The sequence below is a fragment of the Muntiacus reevesi genome, chromosome 14 (genome assembly GCF_963930625.1).
Source record: "Muntiacus reevesi chromosome 14, mMunRee1.1, whole genome shotgun sequence".
Taxonomy (NCBI): Eukaryota; Metazoa; Chordata; class Mammalia; order Artiodactyla; family Cervidae; genus Muntiacus; species Muntiacus reevesi.
In genome coordinates this window covers 51686688-51706942 of record NC_089262.1, presented here as the reverse complement: position 1 = coordinate 51706942, position 20255 = coordinate 51686688, and the positions used below count along the sequence as shown (strand labels likewise).

The 20255-nt window shown below is 34.0% G+C and overlaps 1 protein-coding gene across 1 annotated transcript in view; it reads right to left on the bottom strand.

Annotated features, from left to right (window-relative positions):
• IPO11 (importin 11) overlaps positions 1-20255 on the bottom strand; it is a 188390-nt gene that overhangs the window by 133237 nt on the left and 34898 nt on the right. The window contains exons 5-9 of the mRNA XM_065905431.1: positions 18596-18799; positions 10730-10862; positions 5988-6046; positions 1948-1996; positions 460-530 (exon numbers count right to left, since the gene is read on the bottom strand). Coding sequence (XP_065761503.1) covers positions 460-530; positions 1948-1996; positions 5988-6046; positions 10730-10862; positions 18596-18799 — 516 coding nt within the window. The remainder of the gene's footprint in view (positions 1-459; positions 531-1947; positions 1997-5987; positions 6047-10729; positions 10863-18595; positions 18800-20255) is intronic.

Below are 20255 nucleotides of genomic sequence, written 5' to 3'. Positions count from 1 at the left end.
CTCAGACAGTGCACGCATATGATTCTATTCAAAAGATATGTCATATTAATAATGATAAACTGTCATTATGAACATATTGCTTTTTTGGTATTATCTATTGTAACATGTTACCTACTTTATGCTGTGCTACACTATCTTTTTTATCTCTGCTTTTTCCAGTGGGTTTGAGAATAATGAGACTTAGAGGAATCAACTTCTCTTTTATTAGGACTGATTTTTTTACATCCAGGTGACTTATATATTATGATATATGGTATATATAAATTTAATTATTATATGCATTCTAAAGGCTTTAAGATACAAAGGGCTTTTTTAGCTTTCCTGTACACATTAAGAAAATAAATTATTTTAACACTAAATCTAAAATGTATGCTTAAAAAACATCACTTTCTTTACTAAATTCGAGTATCTATATTTCATTTGAGAAAAAACATATTAAGATTAAAAAAAAAAACTTACCACTTTAGTAAAAAGAATGATGGTCTTTTCCAGTCTATCTCTACATACATTATCTGTACCTATACTTCTACCTATTAAAAATACATTTCACATATTAGTACAAGTTTATAACATTCTATAAATTTACAACCAAGACAATGACAAAACTTTTTACAAAAATACCATCAGATATGTTTTTACACATTTCACATTATGAATTCATGAGTGTGCACCCCTACTCTAAATAAATAAATAAGTAAACCATTAAAAAATTAAGGTTTTAGAAAGCAATACTTAGGCTTACAGTTGACACAGAAATGCTCAGTGCCATATTTCATAAAATTAATCCTAAAACACTAACTGAGCCCATTTCATAGTAAAAATGTAGCAATTTTACCTGTAACATCATGTTATCACAGTTAAAATACTTTTCAAATAACATAAATAAAAACAAAGAGTTCAAAGATTAACATACTTATTTTTCCTATATCTTCTAACAATTTTCTTCTGATCATTTCCTTGGTATAAAGAATTTTTGTATATTCAGAATAATGTCCATCAGCTCATTAACTATCCTGCTCCCTAATCATACACCTCATACTCTGTCTCATCAGTTATGTCATTCTTCTCTCCTGGACAGACTTCTATTCTTTCGTTTTAGTCCCCCATGGGGAAAACCAGAGAAAAATGACTAGTTTTAAGGGAAAAAAAAAACAAAAAAACCATATGAGCTTTTATAGTATCTGGCACTCAACAATGATTCTACTAAACTGAAAGTGACTGACACAACAATCAGCAACTCCCTAAAAGTGAGTATACTAAGGTATATTCTCAGGGTACTAAGTCTCCAAAGACACTCGCACATAAAAAACACACACATACATGTTATATGTATGTGTGTGCAAGAATGTACATATATGTGTGTATCCTGTGTGGTGTGTGTGCATTCTGAGAAAAGGTGCTTATAATCATAGGGAAGATAAAAGGATAACAGATCAACAGCATAATACAACACAAATGTAAATAGTAAATTCTTCCATATGGGGTAGTAGATTCTAGAAAGGGTTCTACAGGTAGGTCAGTAATGGTTAGCAGACCAGGGATTTACACAGTGAAAGTACCATTTAAGGATATTTATATCAAACAGATAAACTTAATATACTAAAAGAAACAGAATCAACAAAATGTCTAAACAGCATTTGCTATAGGGCCTACACTCAGTGATTATTTGCTAAACATACTACTGTTGTGGGTGTCTGCAGAGAACAGAGTAGTAACAGCAGAAATAGAGAAGACGGAATTGATACAAATATATTTTTTTAGAAAAAGGCTTCTTCAATACTTAGGACAAGACAGGTATATGAAGACAAAGCTGAGTTTCCAATTTAATTTTAGATAATTAATTATCAAAATATAAGATTTCAGCTCCCTGAGATTTGCATGTGCCAAACAGAAGCTACTAATGAATAAGGATTCTATAGTAAAAACTACTATCATGGAAGTACTTACTGCATTCCAAAAATTGTTTTAAACGTTCAAATATTCCATGTAAAAAACCCTAGAAAAGAAAAACATTTTTGAAGGGCTTCAATTTAATCTGTTGTAAGAATTTACCATATACTTTCTCAGGAAAACTAAAATATACCTATCATATCATATAAAAAAGTTAAAATTAGATAAAGTAAAAATCATTCTATTACTATAATAATGCCTCCAATCTTCCACAAGAAAATAATAGTATTTCATCTCCTCAGTGTCTCACTTCAATAAAATAAATCACTTTGCAATAAATAAAAAATCATTTATTAAGTATTCTATTTCACTAAATATCCTCTATTCCTCTTAGTGTTTTATTTTTTCCCATAGGCCTTATAACCTCCTGACATAATTAGTCTCCTCCACCTAAAATGTCAGATCCTTAAGATTCAAGAACTTTGCCTGTTTGCTTTGCTCTATCCCAGAATCCAGGAATGGTATTTAGCAATAATAAGTATTCCTAATATGAATAAATGGCATCAACTATTTGTGGCTGAGGTTTTCAATCTCAAGTATTAAATTACATGAGCCTTCAGAGACCAGAGAAGGCAAGAATCACCATTTACCATATGGGTCCAAAACACTTTTTACTATATTTTTTAAGACATGCTATGAAAACTTTGCAGAAATAAATATAAAGGGGTACTGAAAAAAAAACTTTATTAAAATTTTTAAGAATTTAAATATCATAGACTTTTCGTATCAATAAATTTTGGTGTATAAACATCATAAAAGATGTCACATGTCCTTTTAGCAAATGAGACGGTCCAGGTTTTTGTCACAAAATACTATACACTTTCCTGATGAATGACTGACTAGAACAGAATGTTGTTATTTCTTCTTTGAAATACAGAGATATATTGCTCACTCATCAATTCTTGAGTTTGAACCAATTCACCTAGGATGTCATCACCTGAAGACAAAGAGGCTAAAACTCCACTTAGACTGTTTCACTATCACCATTCGGGTTTGGGGGCTGCTACCAGCCTCTTAAACAGTATTCATCTTCGGATTCATGTAAAATTCATGAAACATTTTCCTCTGTCAATTTTCATCTCTCAGTCATTTTGAGCAGAAAATGAAAAACTGAATTATCAGCTATGTTAAACGAAAGCTAATAGCAAAGAGACAGTGTTTGTGGTCTTCCTTTATACCTTCCCGAAAGATGACGCAACACAGTAAATAACAGAGTAAGAAAACCTCAGGACAACAACCAGTTTCACTACTGCTTCATCCTCTGGCTATCTCGTCATTCTCTCATTTTCATACTACTTCAATCTTTTTAAAACACAGTTGAGAATAAATTATATGCAATGATAATTAACAATAAAGTAATTTCTAGGATGATGAAATAGCAGAATTTTCAATATAGGAAAAATAAAATCACCAAGATCCCATACACATGTTAAATTTATACAGAAGCTCAATGCAATGGTCCCATACAGTAGCTACAAGACAGAAGGAATTTTATTCTATTTTCTTTTAAACAAAATTAGTGCATCAGTCAGGGTTCTCTAAAGAGAGCAGAAACTTATGAAGGACATCAATTTTAGTAAGTTCATCAAGAGGATCAGGAATTTATCAAATTGGGACAACTGACTAATCAAAATAAACCAAGTAACTTGACTAATGTTATATAATAATAAGAACCTCTTACAATAATCATCAAATGGCAATTTACAGAATAGTTTAATTAGTTGCTGAACTCATTTCAAAAATCATTCTCTCTCATAATCCTCAAAACATCCAATGGGATATGTACTGTTATTTCATCATCATATTGCAAAAAAAGGAAACTCAGTACCAAGGAAGATATTCTGAGGCCATGTTATCATGAAAAGACCAAGCCAAGATTCAAAGCCAAATCTGCCTGCCTCCAGAAACCCAAATCTCACCACTAGTATATAGTACTTCTTAAGTATCATTTACACTCCATCTTTAAGATTTTTATGCTATTTGAAATGTTGTCCATAATTTGTTAAAATTCTATTCTTACTTATTACAACTAATCAATAATACCACAATACAGTAGGTATAACTGAACAGGAGCTGACATAGAGCTTCTGAGACAAAAGAAAGACTCAAGGAAAAGCCAAAGGCTCACAAAATATGGAGAGTATCCATTGACAACTATTATTCTAATTTATAGAAATGTGATTCATATCAGTTTATTTACACTGAGAAAAAACTGATAAACATATTCAATGTTTTACTTTTATGATACTCAGAATATTATATATAATTACTGAGTCTTCTGATATACTTCTACCGTATCACACAGTCATTCACTTAAATAACTACTGAGCATTTTTATACAGCAGATATTATCCCAAGCTCTGGAGTGAAGAATGAACAAAAGTCTCTGCATTCATCAAATACATTTCTCATGAGGGCACTGAGGAAGCTGTCAAACTGGTTTCTAGAAAATGGTTTTTGATAGCATGGCAATAAACGTAAATATTGGGTTGGCCAAAAGCTGTTATAGAAAAACAGGAACGAACTTTCTGGTCAACCAAAATATTTAGATCTATCAGTATTGAAAACCGGGGTTGGTTTTCACGTATCTTCAGGTAATTTGGTAATATACATCAGCATCATAAATGTGGATATACTTTAAGCTAACATTTCCACTTCTCGGAATTTATCCTAGAGATCACTAGAAAAGTACACAGTGACATATGCACCCAAATGTTCGTTTTATTATCATTTCTCAACAATCAAAAACGAAACAAACTACATGTCATCAAGAGATCACTGGGCAAGTAAATTACAGAAACTCTATGATTAATTTTATTTTTTTTTTTTAAAAATTGCATACCAACAGTAATTGTATTTAGCATAAAATCATTAAAAACATGATATATAACAATATTATTGACATGCAGAAAATATCCACAATGCACTAAGTTTAAGAAAAAGCAAGGAAGGAAACAACATGTAGATCTCATTCATATAAAACTGAGGAAGACAGAAAGTATATCTGAAATAATATGTTTACGATATTATAAAGGAAACTTAGAACTGTTAGCATAGTAAGTTTTTAAATGATTTATTATTTTCTACCTCCTCTTCTGAGTTTTTTAACTTTAAAAAAACATGTAATATTTTATAGAAAAAAACTGTATTCACATTATAATGATGTATATTAGCAGATTTTAATTCTTTTAACTATAGAACCATTATTTCAAGCAAAATCTTACAGAAACACAAACTAAAGTTCAAAAAAATAAAAGTGTGACTCTGATCAAATGTAAATGTAGTAGGACAAACCCAAAGAACCAATTAAATATACTTTTTCCAAGCTTCCTGTGCCGCCCCGAAGGCAATTCACAGGGTAACATTCTAGCTGACCTAAACTCACTGTGAAAGCTAAAATAGATTTGAACAAGTATGATACAATTCCATTTTGCTCAGGAATAAAATATATGCAGCTATACACTTTTGCATATAGAAAAAGTAGATGCCATGATATGAAATGAGTATACTGCAAAATTTTTTGGGCTTATCAATGGAGTTTTCCTCTCGTATATATATTTTTATAATTGATTACAAAGAACAAACATAAATGTTATGATTCAAGAGAAAAATAACTCATTTTAAGTATATAAAAATAGACAAAGGAAAATACCAAGAATATAAATCAATCTACACTGACCCTAGTAATGTTATCATAGCATTCAAATTCCTAAGAGTTCACTTGATTTCAAATTCAAATAAACACTCTCAATGTACCATGGCATCTTGAGAACCATCCTAGTTCTAGTTCCTCCCTTTCACATAATAGTTGCTTTGATGTATTTTCTGTATGTCTGAAAATAGACCACAAGTCTAAAAGTATAGTATAACATATACAGAATGGTAAAAAAAAATAAAAAGAAGAAGAAATTAAGTGGTCACTTAATAAAAAAACTTTTAAATGAATGCCAAGTAAAAAGAATAAGCTTTATAACATACAGGAAATACCAGGCACTTTTCCAAAGTTACAAAAAAAATAAATGACTTCTTTTACTTACCATCACCTCCATATTCTTATGAGGTTCCACAAATCCATTAACAGTTAACTTACGCAGCACTGAAAAGTAAAATCAAGCTTTACTCATACCTTATTTTTTCATATTTTTCCCTATTAAAATCATAATAATAAAAGACTCAGAATCACAAAGCCTCATCAAGCTTGGATAAAGAAAGGTAACTCCTGGTCACTGGCTTGTTCCCAAGTGGGAAAGATGGAACTAAAGCCAAGTTATTGTGTCTCTAAAGCAGTGTTCTTCTCACTTGTAAGTACTCATGTTTCTAAAGCCATATTGCAAATTTTAGTTCAATTTACATAATTATTAGTACTTCTCACTTGCAATAATACCTATAGGTTGAAGTTGAGAAGGTTACTTCTATTCCATAAAGTATGACTCAACAATGATGAAAAAGCTTCATTCAGTTTTAAAGTACATTAATGAAAATACAGTATTCCCAAAAGGGATATAAAGATTAAACTCTATTCCAAATCTGGAATATACTACAGTGCTCAATTACAAGCATCACATTTTATGAGTAAACTGATATACATGCGAAGATAAGCAGAATAACAAATTTGAAGTCAGATCTAGACTTAGAAATCCTAGCTCGAGTCTAAAACTATATTATTTGGGGCATACCTCATTATATTTTACACTCTTCGTTTATAAAATGTGGTTACACAGATAATCAAGAAGACGTGATACATATGGAATACTATTCAGACATGAAGAATAATGACATTTAGCCATTTGCAACAATATGGATAGACCTGGAAGGTATTATGCTTAGTGAAATAAGTCAGACAGAAAAAGACAAATACTGTATATTATCACTTAATACGTACAATATGAAAAATAAAACAAATCAGGGAATACAACAAAAAAGAAACTCAGAAATACAAACTAGTGATTGCCAGTGGGGAAAGAAAAGGGGGTAGGGACAATAGGGCTAGAGGATTAAGAGGAACAAACTATCATATATGAAATAAGTTACAAGAATATATTATATAGAATAGGAAATATAGCCCATATTGCATAACATCCTCAAATGGAATATAAACTATAAAAAATTTGAATCACTATGTTGAATAGCTGAAACAAATACTGTAAATCAACTATAAAAAAAATTTAAGGTTGTTATAAATCCTATTTCATAGGGTTAACAAAGGATTCAATAGTACAACACATGCAAAACACCTAGCAGAATTTAGTAATAACCAGCATGATAGCAGCATCAGACTATCACTTTATACTATCAAATTTAAAGTCACTTCACTTTAAGAAAACAACTTTATAAATCACATTGCTTTCTATATAACTCAAGAGTTAGTGTTCATGAGGTGAAGTGTAAAGGCAGTGTAACCCACACACCTACAGTCAATTAATCTTCAAAGAAGGCAAGAATATACACTGGAGAAAGGACAGTCTCTTTAACAAGTGGTGTTGGGAAAGCTGGACAGCTGCACATAAATCAATGAAGCTAGAATACTCTCTTATACCATACACAAAAATAAACTCAAAACAGCTTAGAGACTTAAACATATAACACCATAAAACTCCCAGAAGAGAACACAGGCAAAATATTCTTGGACATAAACCATACTAATGTTTTCTTAGGTCAGTCTCCCAAGGCCATAGAAATAAAAGCAAAAATCAATTAATGGGACCTAATCAAACTTACAAGCTTTTGCACAGCAAAGAAAACCATAAACAAGATGAAAAGGCAACCTACAGACAAGGAGAAAATGTTCGCAAATGGTGCAACTAATTAGGGCTTAATTTCCAAAATATACAAACAACTCTTTTAACTCATATATAACTCAAAAACAAAAACAAACAACCCAATCAAAAAATGGGCAGAAGACCTAAATAAACAGATGGCCAATAGGCACATGATGTTCAACATCATTAATTATTAGAGAAATGAAAATCATAATTACAATAAGGTACCACAGCAGTCAGAAATGGCCATAATTAAAAAGCCTACACATAATAAACGCTAGAGAAGGTGTGGAGAAGAGGGAACCCTCACACCCTGTTAGTGGTAATATAAACTGGTACAGTCACTATGGAGAACAATATGGAGGTTCCTTAAAAAAACGAGAGTTGCCACATGATCCAGCAATCCCATTCCTGGGCATATAGCTAAAGGAAACTCTTAACTCAAAAAGATACATGTGCCACAGTGTTCATAGCAGCACTGTTTACAATAGCCAAAGCACGGAATCAACCTTCAGGATAGATTATAGTTAGGGTTACATCCACTTATGTCCACCGATAGGAAAATGGAGAAAGACGTGTGTGTGTCTGTGTCTGTGTGTGTGTGTGTGTGTGTGTGTGTGTGTGTACATACATATATATATACATACATACAATGCACCCACACATATACATACATACAATGGAATACTACTCAACCATAAAAAGAATGAAACAATGCCATTGGCAGCAACATGGACGGACCTAGAGTCTATCAAACTAAGTGAAGTCAGAAAGAGAAAGACAAATACATGTGATACCACTTTGTATGTGGAATCTAAAATATGACACAAATGAACTTATTTACAAAACAGAAACGATTCACAGATACAGAAAACACACTTATAGTTACCAAGGGAAAAGGACTTGGAGGGAGGATAAATTAGGCGTTTTGGATTGCTACTATATATAAATCAGATAAACAATAAGGTTCTACTGTATAAAACAGGGAACTATATTCAATATAATAAATCGTAATGGAAAATATATAAAAATAATACACATATATAACTGAGTCACTCTGCTGTACACCAGAAACTAATACATTATAAATCTATATTTTAATTAAAAAAACAATAATGAAAGCAGTGTATTAAAATTAAATTTATAATGTAAATGTCTATATACCTTTGGTTTCATACTATCAGTTGCATACAACTCAAGTTACTGTATCATAACAGGAGAGAACAGGGTTTAAGTAGAATCCCTTATTCTGGACAAGATCTTTTCCATCACAGGACCTCGGACTACACTATCTGGGACAGTCTTTTCTTTCTCCTTTTATCATCCAGTCAACTTCCGTTTATCCTTTATGATTTTGGTTCAAATATTACTTTCTCAGGGAAGTCTTTTCTGACCATATTATCAATCATCATAACATTGTAAAGCCCTATCACAGATGTCATTTTACATGTATTTGCACCATCATTTTATGATGTCTGTCTCCTCGGTGCCAAGCACCTACCTATAAATATGGTGAATGAAATAATGAACACAGTCATATCTAAAAGATACTAAACATGCACAGGTATAAAGGCAAAGATGACATGTGACAAAAGCTCTAGTCCTAAGTACATTTAAGTCATGAAAGGATAGACATTTATACCTGGACAGACGAGTATTTTAAAGTAAAGTGCTATGAGATTTCCCCAGGTCAGGATGCCTTAGAAATGCAAATGAGTACCTAAAACCTTGAGATGCTGAGGTGCTGAAAAGCTTAGGGCATGCTAATATAGATTAGTATGGCAACATTTGTGTCAGGAGCTAGATTTTGAAGTCAGACAAGAAAACTCTACAATCAAAAGGATTCATGAAAAATTCCTTAATCATTAAACACACTACTTATATACCACTTTGTTTATCTTTGGAGTTCTCTTGTGGCTCAGCTGGTAAAGAATCCGCCTGCAGTGCGGGAGACTTGGGGTCAATCCCCGTGTTGGGAAGATCCCCTGGAGAAGGGAAAGGCTACCCACCCCAGTATTCTGGCCTGGAGAATCCCATGGACACAACTGACCGACTTTCACTTGTGTGAGTTAACATTTCTAAGGCCTTTTAATTGTTTCCCCCCTGATTTTGACAAAACCATCTCATTCACTTGTAAAACCACCTGTACAACAGATTGGATTTTACATATCAACAGTCCTTTAAAATGATTCACGTTTGTCCACAAGGTTCATCAAAATGTGTTGACAGTTTGGGGTTTGTGCATCCACTGTCTGCTTAATACAAGTGAGGCACTAAAGTAATGCCACTGTAAGGTACTAGGGTGAGTATGATAAAAGAGCTTACAAATAAAACAGAGAATGCAAAATGAGCTGTAGTAAGAAAAATAAAGTCACTTGAGTTTAAACTAAGAAACACAAAAGAGCCTCAAGCAACCAGAACAGAAGGAAGACAAAGAATGAAATGATGGTGAATGTTAGAAAGGAAAGAAACCTTAGAATGAATACATGCATCAAGATAAGCTCAGCTCAGGGAGGTGAAAGAGATTTATGCGAGGGGGATGCCCATAAGCAAAGCATCAGAAAACACAGGCCAAAATAGCAACCCAACAAGCAGCTTCTAAAATCTAAGCACAAACAAGAAAGATGAGTTCTCAGGGAAGAAAGCTGGGAGACAGAGCTCAACTAAGCCTTGAGGACAGAAGTTTAGGAAAGCTGGCATGAATGGCAGTAGCCCAGAATGAGAAATGAAGCAAAAAAGAAGTGCAAGTGTTTGAAAGGTAGGTATTCAGAACCATGGCCAGTAATGTGAATGGAACTTAAAACTAACCATTTGAACTATGTGTACTCTCATGGATTTGACAAAGTAGAAGAGCTACTCTTACAAAAGAAAAACACAAGAGCCCTTGTCTCTGAGAGAAATATTAACCCTTTATTCTTCTACTAGTGCAACTGGAAACAGAAAATCCATAGAGAGGAACTGTTTGGCCACTATTCTGAGGTATGCTGTTTCAAAAATAAACATGTCAAGCTTAATAGTACCTTTCAAGGATAGTAGAGTTCGTTCAAGTGAACTTAGAACTGCAGCTTCATTGCCAGAAGAAACTTGTTGAAGGAATGTGTCTGTGTGGTGATTCCACAGAGAGCAGGCAAAACTATAAATTCCAGAAGCTAACTGCAAAGATATCAACAAATTTGTTCACAATATTATTACAGATTTCACTAATCATTAGACCTACATAGTAATACATTTTCAGTGAAATTCAAAATAGTCAAGAATCACTTATGGCAACACGTCCAACTTTTTTAGTCACAACGCACACATCTAATTTTTTAGTCACAATGCCCAGAAGTAAGTAGTTTACATTTGCTGCCACTATAAACACAAACACACACGCACGCCACCCCCCCCCCAAATATTATTAGCTTCTTGAAATGTTACTTAGCCTAATGCCTGCACTGCAGTTTGATATTTCCAATCCTTACTCTTTTATTTTCTTCCACTATTATTAACAGTTTTAACACTTGGCTTTAAAAACACTTGATTTATGGACTATCACTGAGTTTACCAGATAAATCAATATACTAAGAAATATAAAGGATTTAAATTTCTGTGTTCTGCCAATTCTACCCACCTGGTTTGGAGTATTGAAAGCCAAGAACATATTAATACGTACCAGTATTTAAAATCCTGACTCAAAATGAGAACCACACTCCAGTGGTATTTTCAAGCTTTTTCCAGGAATTCTATAAGAGCAATCCACCTCAGCCTACATGGTCATTTGCTTTAAATAAAAATTTAGTGAAAGTGCATCTGATCATTAGCACACTTCAGAATGATTTTTTCTTACTTGAGATATGTCATTCCAACTAATGAAACTATTTGTAATAAGATCAGGCATCAGAAATCAGTCAAAAATGCAATACTGTAAATATGACATTTCTATGATAAAGTCAAATTCCACTTTTATTATTTTAATGCAGTAATTTTAAAAGCCTAGGCTTCCAGATACAGAGAAACACCTTCATCATATCCCTTGAAACTTTGCACATATCTACGGCTTAAACCTCAGCTAATGAGTACGGGCAGAACATCCTGTAATCCTCCTGGAACACAACAGGATGAAAGGCTTAAAAGCAACTGCTAGAACACCATCTCCTGCTGACCCCCCTATCTCCTCTGTTAGACAGTTTCTCATGGCTTCCGGGCTCTGATAAGGTGTAAGGTATCCTATCCCACCCCTAGACTCTCCCCCAGAACAGAACTGCAGATATAAAACCACTTGGTTACAATCTAGAATTGGCTTCTCAGCAAAGCAGCATCCCACAACTTGAACTGGAGTCATCCAACCCCTATTGCTTTGCTTCACTGTTTTCAGTGTGAAGGCACACAGCATTTGTGACAGAAATCAAGAAAGAAACAGTAGTATGAAAAAACTTTAATATTTCTCCTTTGTTTCACGTTCCAGTTCTGGAGCTAAGCACCTACTTTAAGCATTAGTCAGCTGTTACAATCCCAATTCCTAACTCTTTTTAGCTAGCCTACAAAAGGGCTCTGCACAAACAGAGATGATCAGAATGAAGAAGCAATATAACACTATGCTCTCAGCCCAAGGGTGAAAGGTGGAAAAACAAAGAAGGAAGAAATCACAAGAATTTGGGAAGGAATACTATTAACTATCTTGTAAACACAAGTCTTTCACAGGTTTTTATCTGCTCCAAAAAATACAAACTGATATATGCTCACAGAAGGCTTATCTGGAAAAGAGAAAATAATAGATGACAAATAGAAAGGATTAAAACATTTCTACAATTTCTCCAAGAAAATATAGAGGGGTAGGGAATATTCAGTTAGACAATAAAAAAATAAGCTATTCAATAAAGCATTTTAGGTGTTGGTTCATGAAAATCCCAAATACTTGCATTTTTCTTTTTCTAAACCAGAAGAAACAGTGCCACCCACTGACTGCTTAGTAGCTTCTTAAGTCTGTGAGAAACACACAGACTTGATTCCTTGAGTATCAAAAACAAAACATTATGGGAAATTTTATTTTAGTATTTTAGATATTCTTAAACTTCTCAGCTTCAGGACTAACTTTCCCCTAAAAAAACATGAGGATCAAAAAATGTTTAAATCAAAGTCTTGTAATTCATCACTAATAGTGGGGCAATAAAAATTATCCACAAACTGGAGCTCTCAAAACTTGCTTAACCTAACTCTACTCAACAAGATAATTAACAACATGTCAATGGTGTGCATGCACACGCGCGCGCCCACGCGCACACACACACACACACACACACACACAGAATGAATACTATTCTAACTTTAAAGACATTTAAGAAACATGACCAAATGTGATGTACCAACCACATTCCTTTTTCTGGCTCAAACACCACTTGTAATAATGTACTTAAGAACAATGTAGAAAATTGGCTAGAAATATTTAATCATATTACAACATCTCGACAGGATGAAATGGCTGGATGGCATCACTGACTCAATGGACGTGAGTTTGAGCAAGCTCTGGGAAATGGTGAGGGTCAGGGAAGCCTGGTGTGCAAAAGTCAACAGGGTGGCAGAGTTGGACACAACTGAGCAACTGAAAAACATTATATCATACTAGATTACTGTTTTTATGTGTGTTATATGATAAAAGTTAAATGATTACATATGCTACGGTAATCAGATTAGGCCCAAGATGAAGTCACTCATGCTAAGTCCCAAGGCAGCAAACCAAAACTTAGAACCAGGTTCTGGGCTTAGCTCTCCCAGAAAAGGCAGGTCTAGGTCAACCAATCAGTGCCTGCCTGCTCAACACAAGTTACCTGACCCATCTCTAAGATTCCTCAAGACCTCTAAACCTAGTAACAGACATAAGGCTGTCCTTAGTTACTGATGCCTAGACAATGCTCTCAGGTATAAAGAGTATGAACTCAGTGTGAGGGAGGAGGAGGTGAAAACACCCTCCTCTCTATTTGTGATCCTACTTTGCTCACAGCTGCAGTTCAGGCATCCAATAGTGACTAGCAGAGTAGCAACTCACATATTTGTCAAATGGATACAAAGATGGGGAAAAAGCAAAGTTTAACTCAGCAATGCTTTAAAAGTCCCCTTTCCGAGGATCCAGACAAGAGTTCTTATGAATCATACAGAAAGGATAAACACCATACTATACTCAAAATCTCCTGTTCTGTTTAGTGCATACTTCTTTTTTTTTTTTTTTTTTTTTTTGATCAAGCTAGTCATCTTGAGTCTTTCCTTGATTAAAGCTTACACCAAAAAGTTCCTCTTTCCCTCATATTTATATAAGCCTAGATACAGACACACATACACAGATACACAGACACACACACATACACACACACACACTCTCTCTCTCAAATCCCCACACAGGTTCATAGCAGAAATGACTATGGATTATAGGAGTCGTTCTTTAAATAATGTGTTTAAAAGGCAATCTGAAATTAGGCAAAGCAAGAGATAACACCTAGAAACAGCATTTAGAATCACCCAAAACTGAAAATGATGAATTTAACCTACTTGATGATTTGCTTATAAACACACATTTATGTTTTAAATAAATTTCACTATTCTGTAAATTTCCTGAAGGTTTGAACTATACAGTGTAAGTGGCACCTTGGCATTCTCAAATTTAACACTCAAAACTTCAACCATTTGGGAACTTTCCCTCAGAACCAAACATGAAATTATTAATTTATAAGAAATAAGGATGAAAATTTCTTTTATGAGGCTGAATTAGCTACCTTATGCCAATCAGCCCATCTCAAAGTAGCTATGTGGATCTCTTTGGTTAGTTTATTCATAAAACAGTAACTCATCAGGAAGACTATTCAGTAGTATTGTAATCTGACTTCACCTTGCCGCAGTTTTCTCTTATCCTCATCATGCAAATATATATGCTATTAGTGGGAACACTATTCATCATAAATCCTTCCGTTTTTTAATTTTTGCTGAATTTTAGCTTTGACTATAACAACAATGTAATACAGTATGGCAGATTTTAACAAGTTACTAAATGACCTTTGAAGATTTGTGTCTTATGATTTTTCCCATGAACGTCAAGAGATGACTATTCATGTCTTTCATCTTCTTCAGTACTGTACATGCCTCAGTAGGCAATCTGTTGACTCACTCTCGAGGGGAAGTAAGAATTTAATATTAATTCCTAATGTCCAAACTTAAAAAATTCAAAATAAAAATTGGTTATGGAATATGTCCTTTTTCGAGATTCATACACAAAATAGTATTGGGTAAAATGACATATCAAGATTTGCTCCAGCAAATAGGAAAAGTAAATGTGGCAACACCTTAAGAACTGGTAAATATCAGTGAAAAATATATGGAGGTTGTTGAATTGTTTTCTCAACTAGAGTTTATTTGAAATGTTCTTAAGTAAGAAAAACCAGTATTTAACTGATTATAAGTCAAAATTGCACAGCAAAGTATCTAATAAAGTCAGGTCAAGAATTTAACTGCCAAGAAAATAGTGAAAAATAAAAAATTAAAACTAAATGAACAAAGGTCTTGGCTTCTAGAAAAAAAGCAATTAAAAACACAAAATCAATATTTAAATTACACTATAACTAAAATTTCCATCTCAAACTTCAATGGTATTTATAAAGATTTGCTTGGAATAATAAAGATTATAAATTCATAGAATCACACAACTTTGTAATTAAAAGACAATTTTAAAGAATCATAAAGTATAAATACCTTGCTCAAAATTCCAAAACTGCTCAGTACAAAGAAACACTCTTGACTAGAAGCCAGGTCTTCTCATAACTGTTAACTCATACTGCTAAACATAACTGAAATATACTTGCTTTCAAAATATTTCTTCTTCTTTTTTTTAAATTTGAATTACTTCACTAACCATAGCACATACCTTTGTGGGTTACATACACATCACATCTATAAGATATTAGTTGGTTAATACATTTACAAGTATATTAGAATTACTATCTGTAACCTAAATTTCCTGGCTTTCAAAGACTAAATTTAGATTTTAACTATACTTAATGTCAACTTTTTTATATTCAGGTTTGTATGAAAAGCATATAATTTTCTAGAAAATGAATCCCTTTGTGTCAAATCAGCTCAATTTTGTTACTGTAAACAGCTACTACTGTTGATTTTGTTATCTGTCACCCCTAAAAAGAACTTAATTTATTTTAACATGGAAGGACAACACGCTGGGGAAAAAAATTGCTGGGACAGGTGAAGCAGTAGGGAGGGGTATTAAATGCACCATGAACTAGTTTGTCATACCAAGTAGCTCACCTATGACTTTACACTTCTTTATGTGGGAAACTAAAAAATATCACTGCAGATGGTGATTGCAGCCATGAAATTAAAGACACTTACTCCTTGGAAGGAAAGTTATGACCAACCTAGACAGCATATTAAAAAGCAGAGACATTACATTGCCAACAAAGGTCCGTCTAGTCAGGGCTATGGTTTTCCCAGTGGTCATGTATGGATATGAGAGTTGGATTATGAAGAAAGCTGAGGGCCGAAAAATTGATGCTTTTGAACTGTGGTGTTGGAGAAGACTCTTGAGAGTCCCTTGGACTGCAAGGAGATCCAACCAGTCCATCCTAAAGGAGATCAGTCCTGGGTGTTCATTGGAAGGACTGATGCTGAAGCTGAAACTCCAATAACTTGGCCAGCTCATGCGAAGAGTTGACTCGTTGGAAAAGACTCTGATGCTGGGAGGGATTGGGGGCAGGAGGAGAAGGGGACAGAGGATGAGATGGCTGGATGGCATTACCGACTCGATGGACATGAGTTTGAGTAAACACCAGGAGTTTGTGATGGACAGGAGGCCTGGCGTGCTGCGATTCATGGGGTTGCAAAGAGTTGGACACAACTGAGTGACTGAACTTAACTGAACTGAATTTAGTACATAAAGACCATCTTAGCATTAAAGTAACCACATTATTAAAAAGAAGATTTTCCCACACTTCAGATTACCAAAATAGTTGGGCCGTTTAATTAACTAGCAAATTTGCTCTATATAATAATATCTTCCTATATATGCTACCTGCAATAAACTATGTTTCTTGTTCCCCAACCCCATTAGACAAGATTTCCATCCTAGTCCCTACTGTGTTTCATGTTTCCAGGTTCAGCTACTCCATTCCAAAATAAAAGGTGCTACACTGAATTATTTTTTCCAGATATCTTGAGTTTAGTATATACTCCCCAACTCCTGCTTTTTGAAGTTCTATACCATACCATTTTGAACTCTAGAATGTATCTAAGAACAAATTTTATTTGTTCTCTACTGTTTATTCATTTAACAGGTATTGTGCACCATCCACTCATGTGCATTCTTCTGGGCTAGACAGTAGGATTATAATAATAATTCTAACAATAAGAGCTACAATACTCTCTCATAAAATTCAGTGTGGTGGATCTCAGAAAGGGTGAATCAACAATTAAAATGTAATTATAATGTAATGTACAGTGCAATAAATACTATGTTGGATGTAAGTACAAGATGCTAGGTAGACCTATATTTCATTCTATATGGAGAGGAAAGAGCCTCACACTACAAGAAAACCAAGGAAGAAAGTTGAAGTGGACAGGAAGCTAACCCAAACAAGTTTTACAGAATAAGGCTAATTTAGATATACTTTGTAGAGACAGAGTAGGCTAAATACACATTATATTTGAAAACCAAGCAATACATTAGGAGAGTACAACTTGAGAAAGCCAAACCAAGAAGTAAGACTTCCATAGAAGGGGACCCTTCAATAAAGAGTAATTGTAACCCAGAATCTTACACACATTAAAACTTCTATATAAAAGTGAAGGGGACGGACTAAGATGGGAATAAAAATGAGAAAAGTCAAGAAATTCACAGAAAGACTTGAGAAGATAAAATGTCCATTTCTTTAGTCCTTGTTAGGTATCAAGTAAAAGTGACAAGGATTTAAAATGAAACCTTTAACAGGAAGAATTTCTCTTAAATTCAGTATCCTCAGATAAACAGAAAATTAGCTATTTACACCTACTGGGTTAAAAGTAAAGAGGACATAATATGGTTCTGGTTTAAACTTTGATGTCTTAAGAATCACCTGGGGAGCCTATTAAAAATTCAAATTCCTAAGTCATATCCTCAAAGTGAGGATTCCAAAGGTAAGCAAGGACATTGTTAAAAATACTTGGAGGGAATTCCTGTTGGTCCAGTGGTTAGGACTCCATGCTCTCACTGCCAAGGGCCCATGTTCAATCCCTGGGTAAGAAACTAAAATCCACAAGCCACAGTGTGGCCAAAAACAAAACCTGGAGACTCCCACTGTTATCTGGCAGTTTAAAATGTTATGCTGAAAATATGAAAATCACTATTCCGGTAGTTCAAAACAATGAAATACAAAAGCACCAAAGCAACTGAAAGAAAGAGCTTTTTCAATGAATAGTGTTAAAACACTGACAGATGCCACAAGCTGTGTCAGACTGCTTCCTACATCCACCACTTACCCAGACAAGTCAACTTTAACTTCCTAAATCTCACCTCTGTATGCTCCTGAATGTTCTCTTTACCACTTCTTCATTTGAGAGGTTTATCATTGCATCTGAACACTACTTCAGTAGCCTCAAACCAGTCTTTCTGCCTTCAGACTGTTCTCCATTGATTAATCCCCCTCATTGGCAACTAAGTGACCTTACTGGTCATATCACACACAATCCAGCTTAAAATCTTTCAGATGTTATCTATTATTATGACCCTTTTGAGGTCAATTAGGAAAAATTAATAATCCACCAGTAAGATATCTAGAGGAAAAATTACATTTTAATACAAGTAGCACAGTTTTCATTATGATTTTAATACAAGTAGCAGTTTTCATTATCAAATTTAATTCCATTAAATCACTTACATCATAAAACAGTTTTCTATCAGCAGCTAGTCGTTTAGACGCCAGAGTCTTGGTAACATGATAGAAGGTAAGTAATGCTCTGTGTTGTCGAAGATCATCTTGGACTTTCACAGATTCTATAAGAGTGGGAATCAGTTCAGGCCACTGTCGAGGACAATCCAATCGAGCAACTTTTGCAATCAGCACAGCAATCTGAGTTGCAATCTAAAGGAAAAAAACTAACTTTCAGAAATAAACATGAAATTAAAGCAATAGGTAAGGAATATGTTCACAGCTGAAAATTACCTTCTTAGTGAATCATACATTTAACAAAAATAAGTAAGATTTCACTGAACAAATGTTTAAGACAGTAGCTCTCAACATGTGGTCTATGGGACCTTGGGGGGCCTAGGATCTTTTCTATGAGGTCTACCCTTCTATAACTTCTAAAATAACATCACAACATAGTAAATACTAGATATATTTGGAATTCTAGACATTTTTTAAGTAGTCAGACAGTAAAAAGATATGCAAAAATGCAGAACAATGTTACTCTCTTCATTAAATATTTATTGTTTGGGGAAATAGTTACCGTTCACTATTTAAAATTACAGTTCACTTTTTAAAATTAAATCCATATTAATAAATAATATATTTTAGGTTTATCATTTTTAATTTCTAGTACAATAAACATCAACATATATAACTCTTCCATGTTTTATTTCAGCAGTATAAGGAAGTTCTAAGGATGTAAACTTTGAGAACCACTGATCTAAGAGTGGAAATGAATATCAATATTAGGTATTCACATAATGATATTTGTTCAGATCAGAGTTTCAAAATATTGGTTGACAGAAAACCTAAGCAATGGTTACCCCTCAACTACCCAAGCCCCTCCCTGACAACCACCTCCTTCCCCACAGAGAGTAACTCTGTTCCTCTCCAACTTTCATCAATTCTCCTTAGCTGAGAAACTGCCAAAAAAAAAAAAAAAAAGAACTCAGATCATGTAAGTAGGTTTAGATAAAACTACATTGGATACACCTCCTAATACAGTGTGCTTTAAGAGTCAAATTAAAAGAATCAAATGCAAGAAATAGTAACTTGGAAAACATAATTTTTGTATCATAAGCAAACTTATTTTATTCTTAAAAGAAAAATCTCACTAAAAGGGAAAGAAAAAATAAAATTATATAATCCACTATCTATTCCCCACAGAGTAGTAAGAAGTGAAAATGTGATGAGGGAAACAGACAAAATTCAGAAGTCTGGGCTTCCCTGGTGGTCTGCTGGTGGGGAATCTGACTGCCAATGCAGGGGAAAAGGGTTCAATTCCCGGCCTGGGAAGATCCCACATGCTGTGGAGCAACTAAGTCCATGCATCACATTACTGAGCCAGCGCTCTAGAGCTCACGAGGCACAGCTACGGAGTCCTGCACGCCTAAAGCCCGGGCTCCGCAACGAGAGAAGCCACCTCACTGAGAAGCCTGTGCACTGCAAAGAAAACATAGCACTGCCAAAAATTAAAAAAAAAAAACCTTTTAAAAAAAAATCAGAAGCCATCCTGTAACGGGGGGGAATTATTTCAATAATTACTATACAGAGAGATAATTTCAATATTGGCTCCAAAACTGAGAAGTTAAAAAATATATAGGTGTATCGTCAAATGATTCTGAGTTTT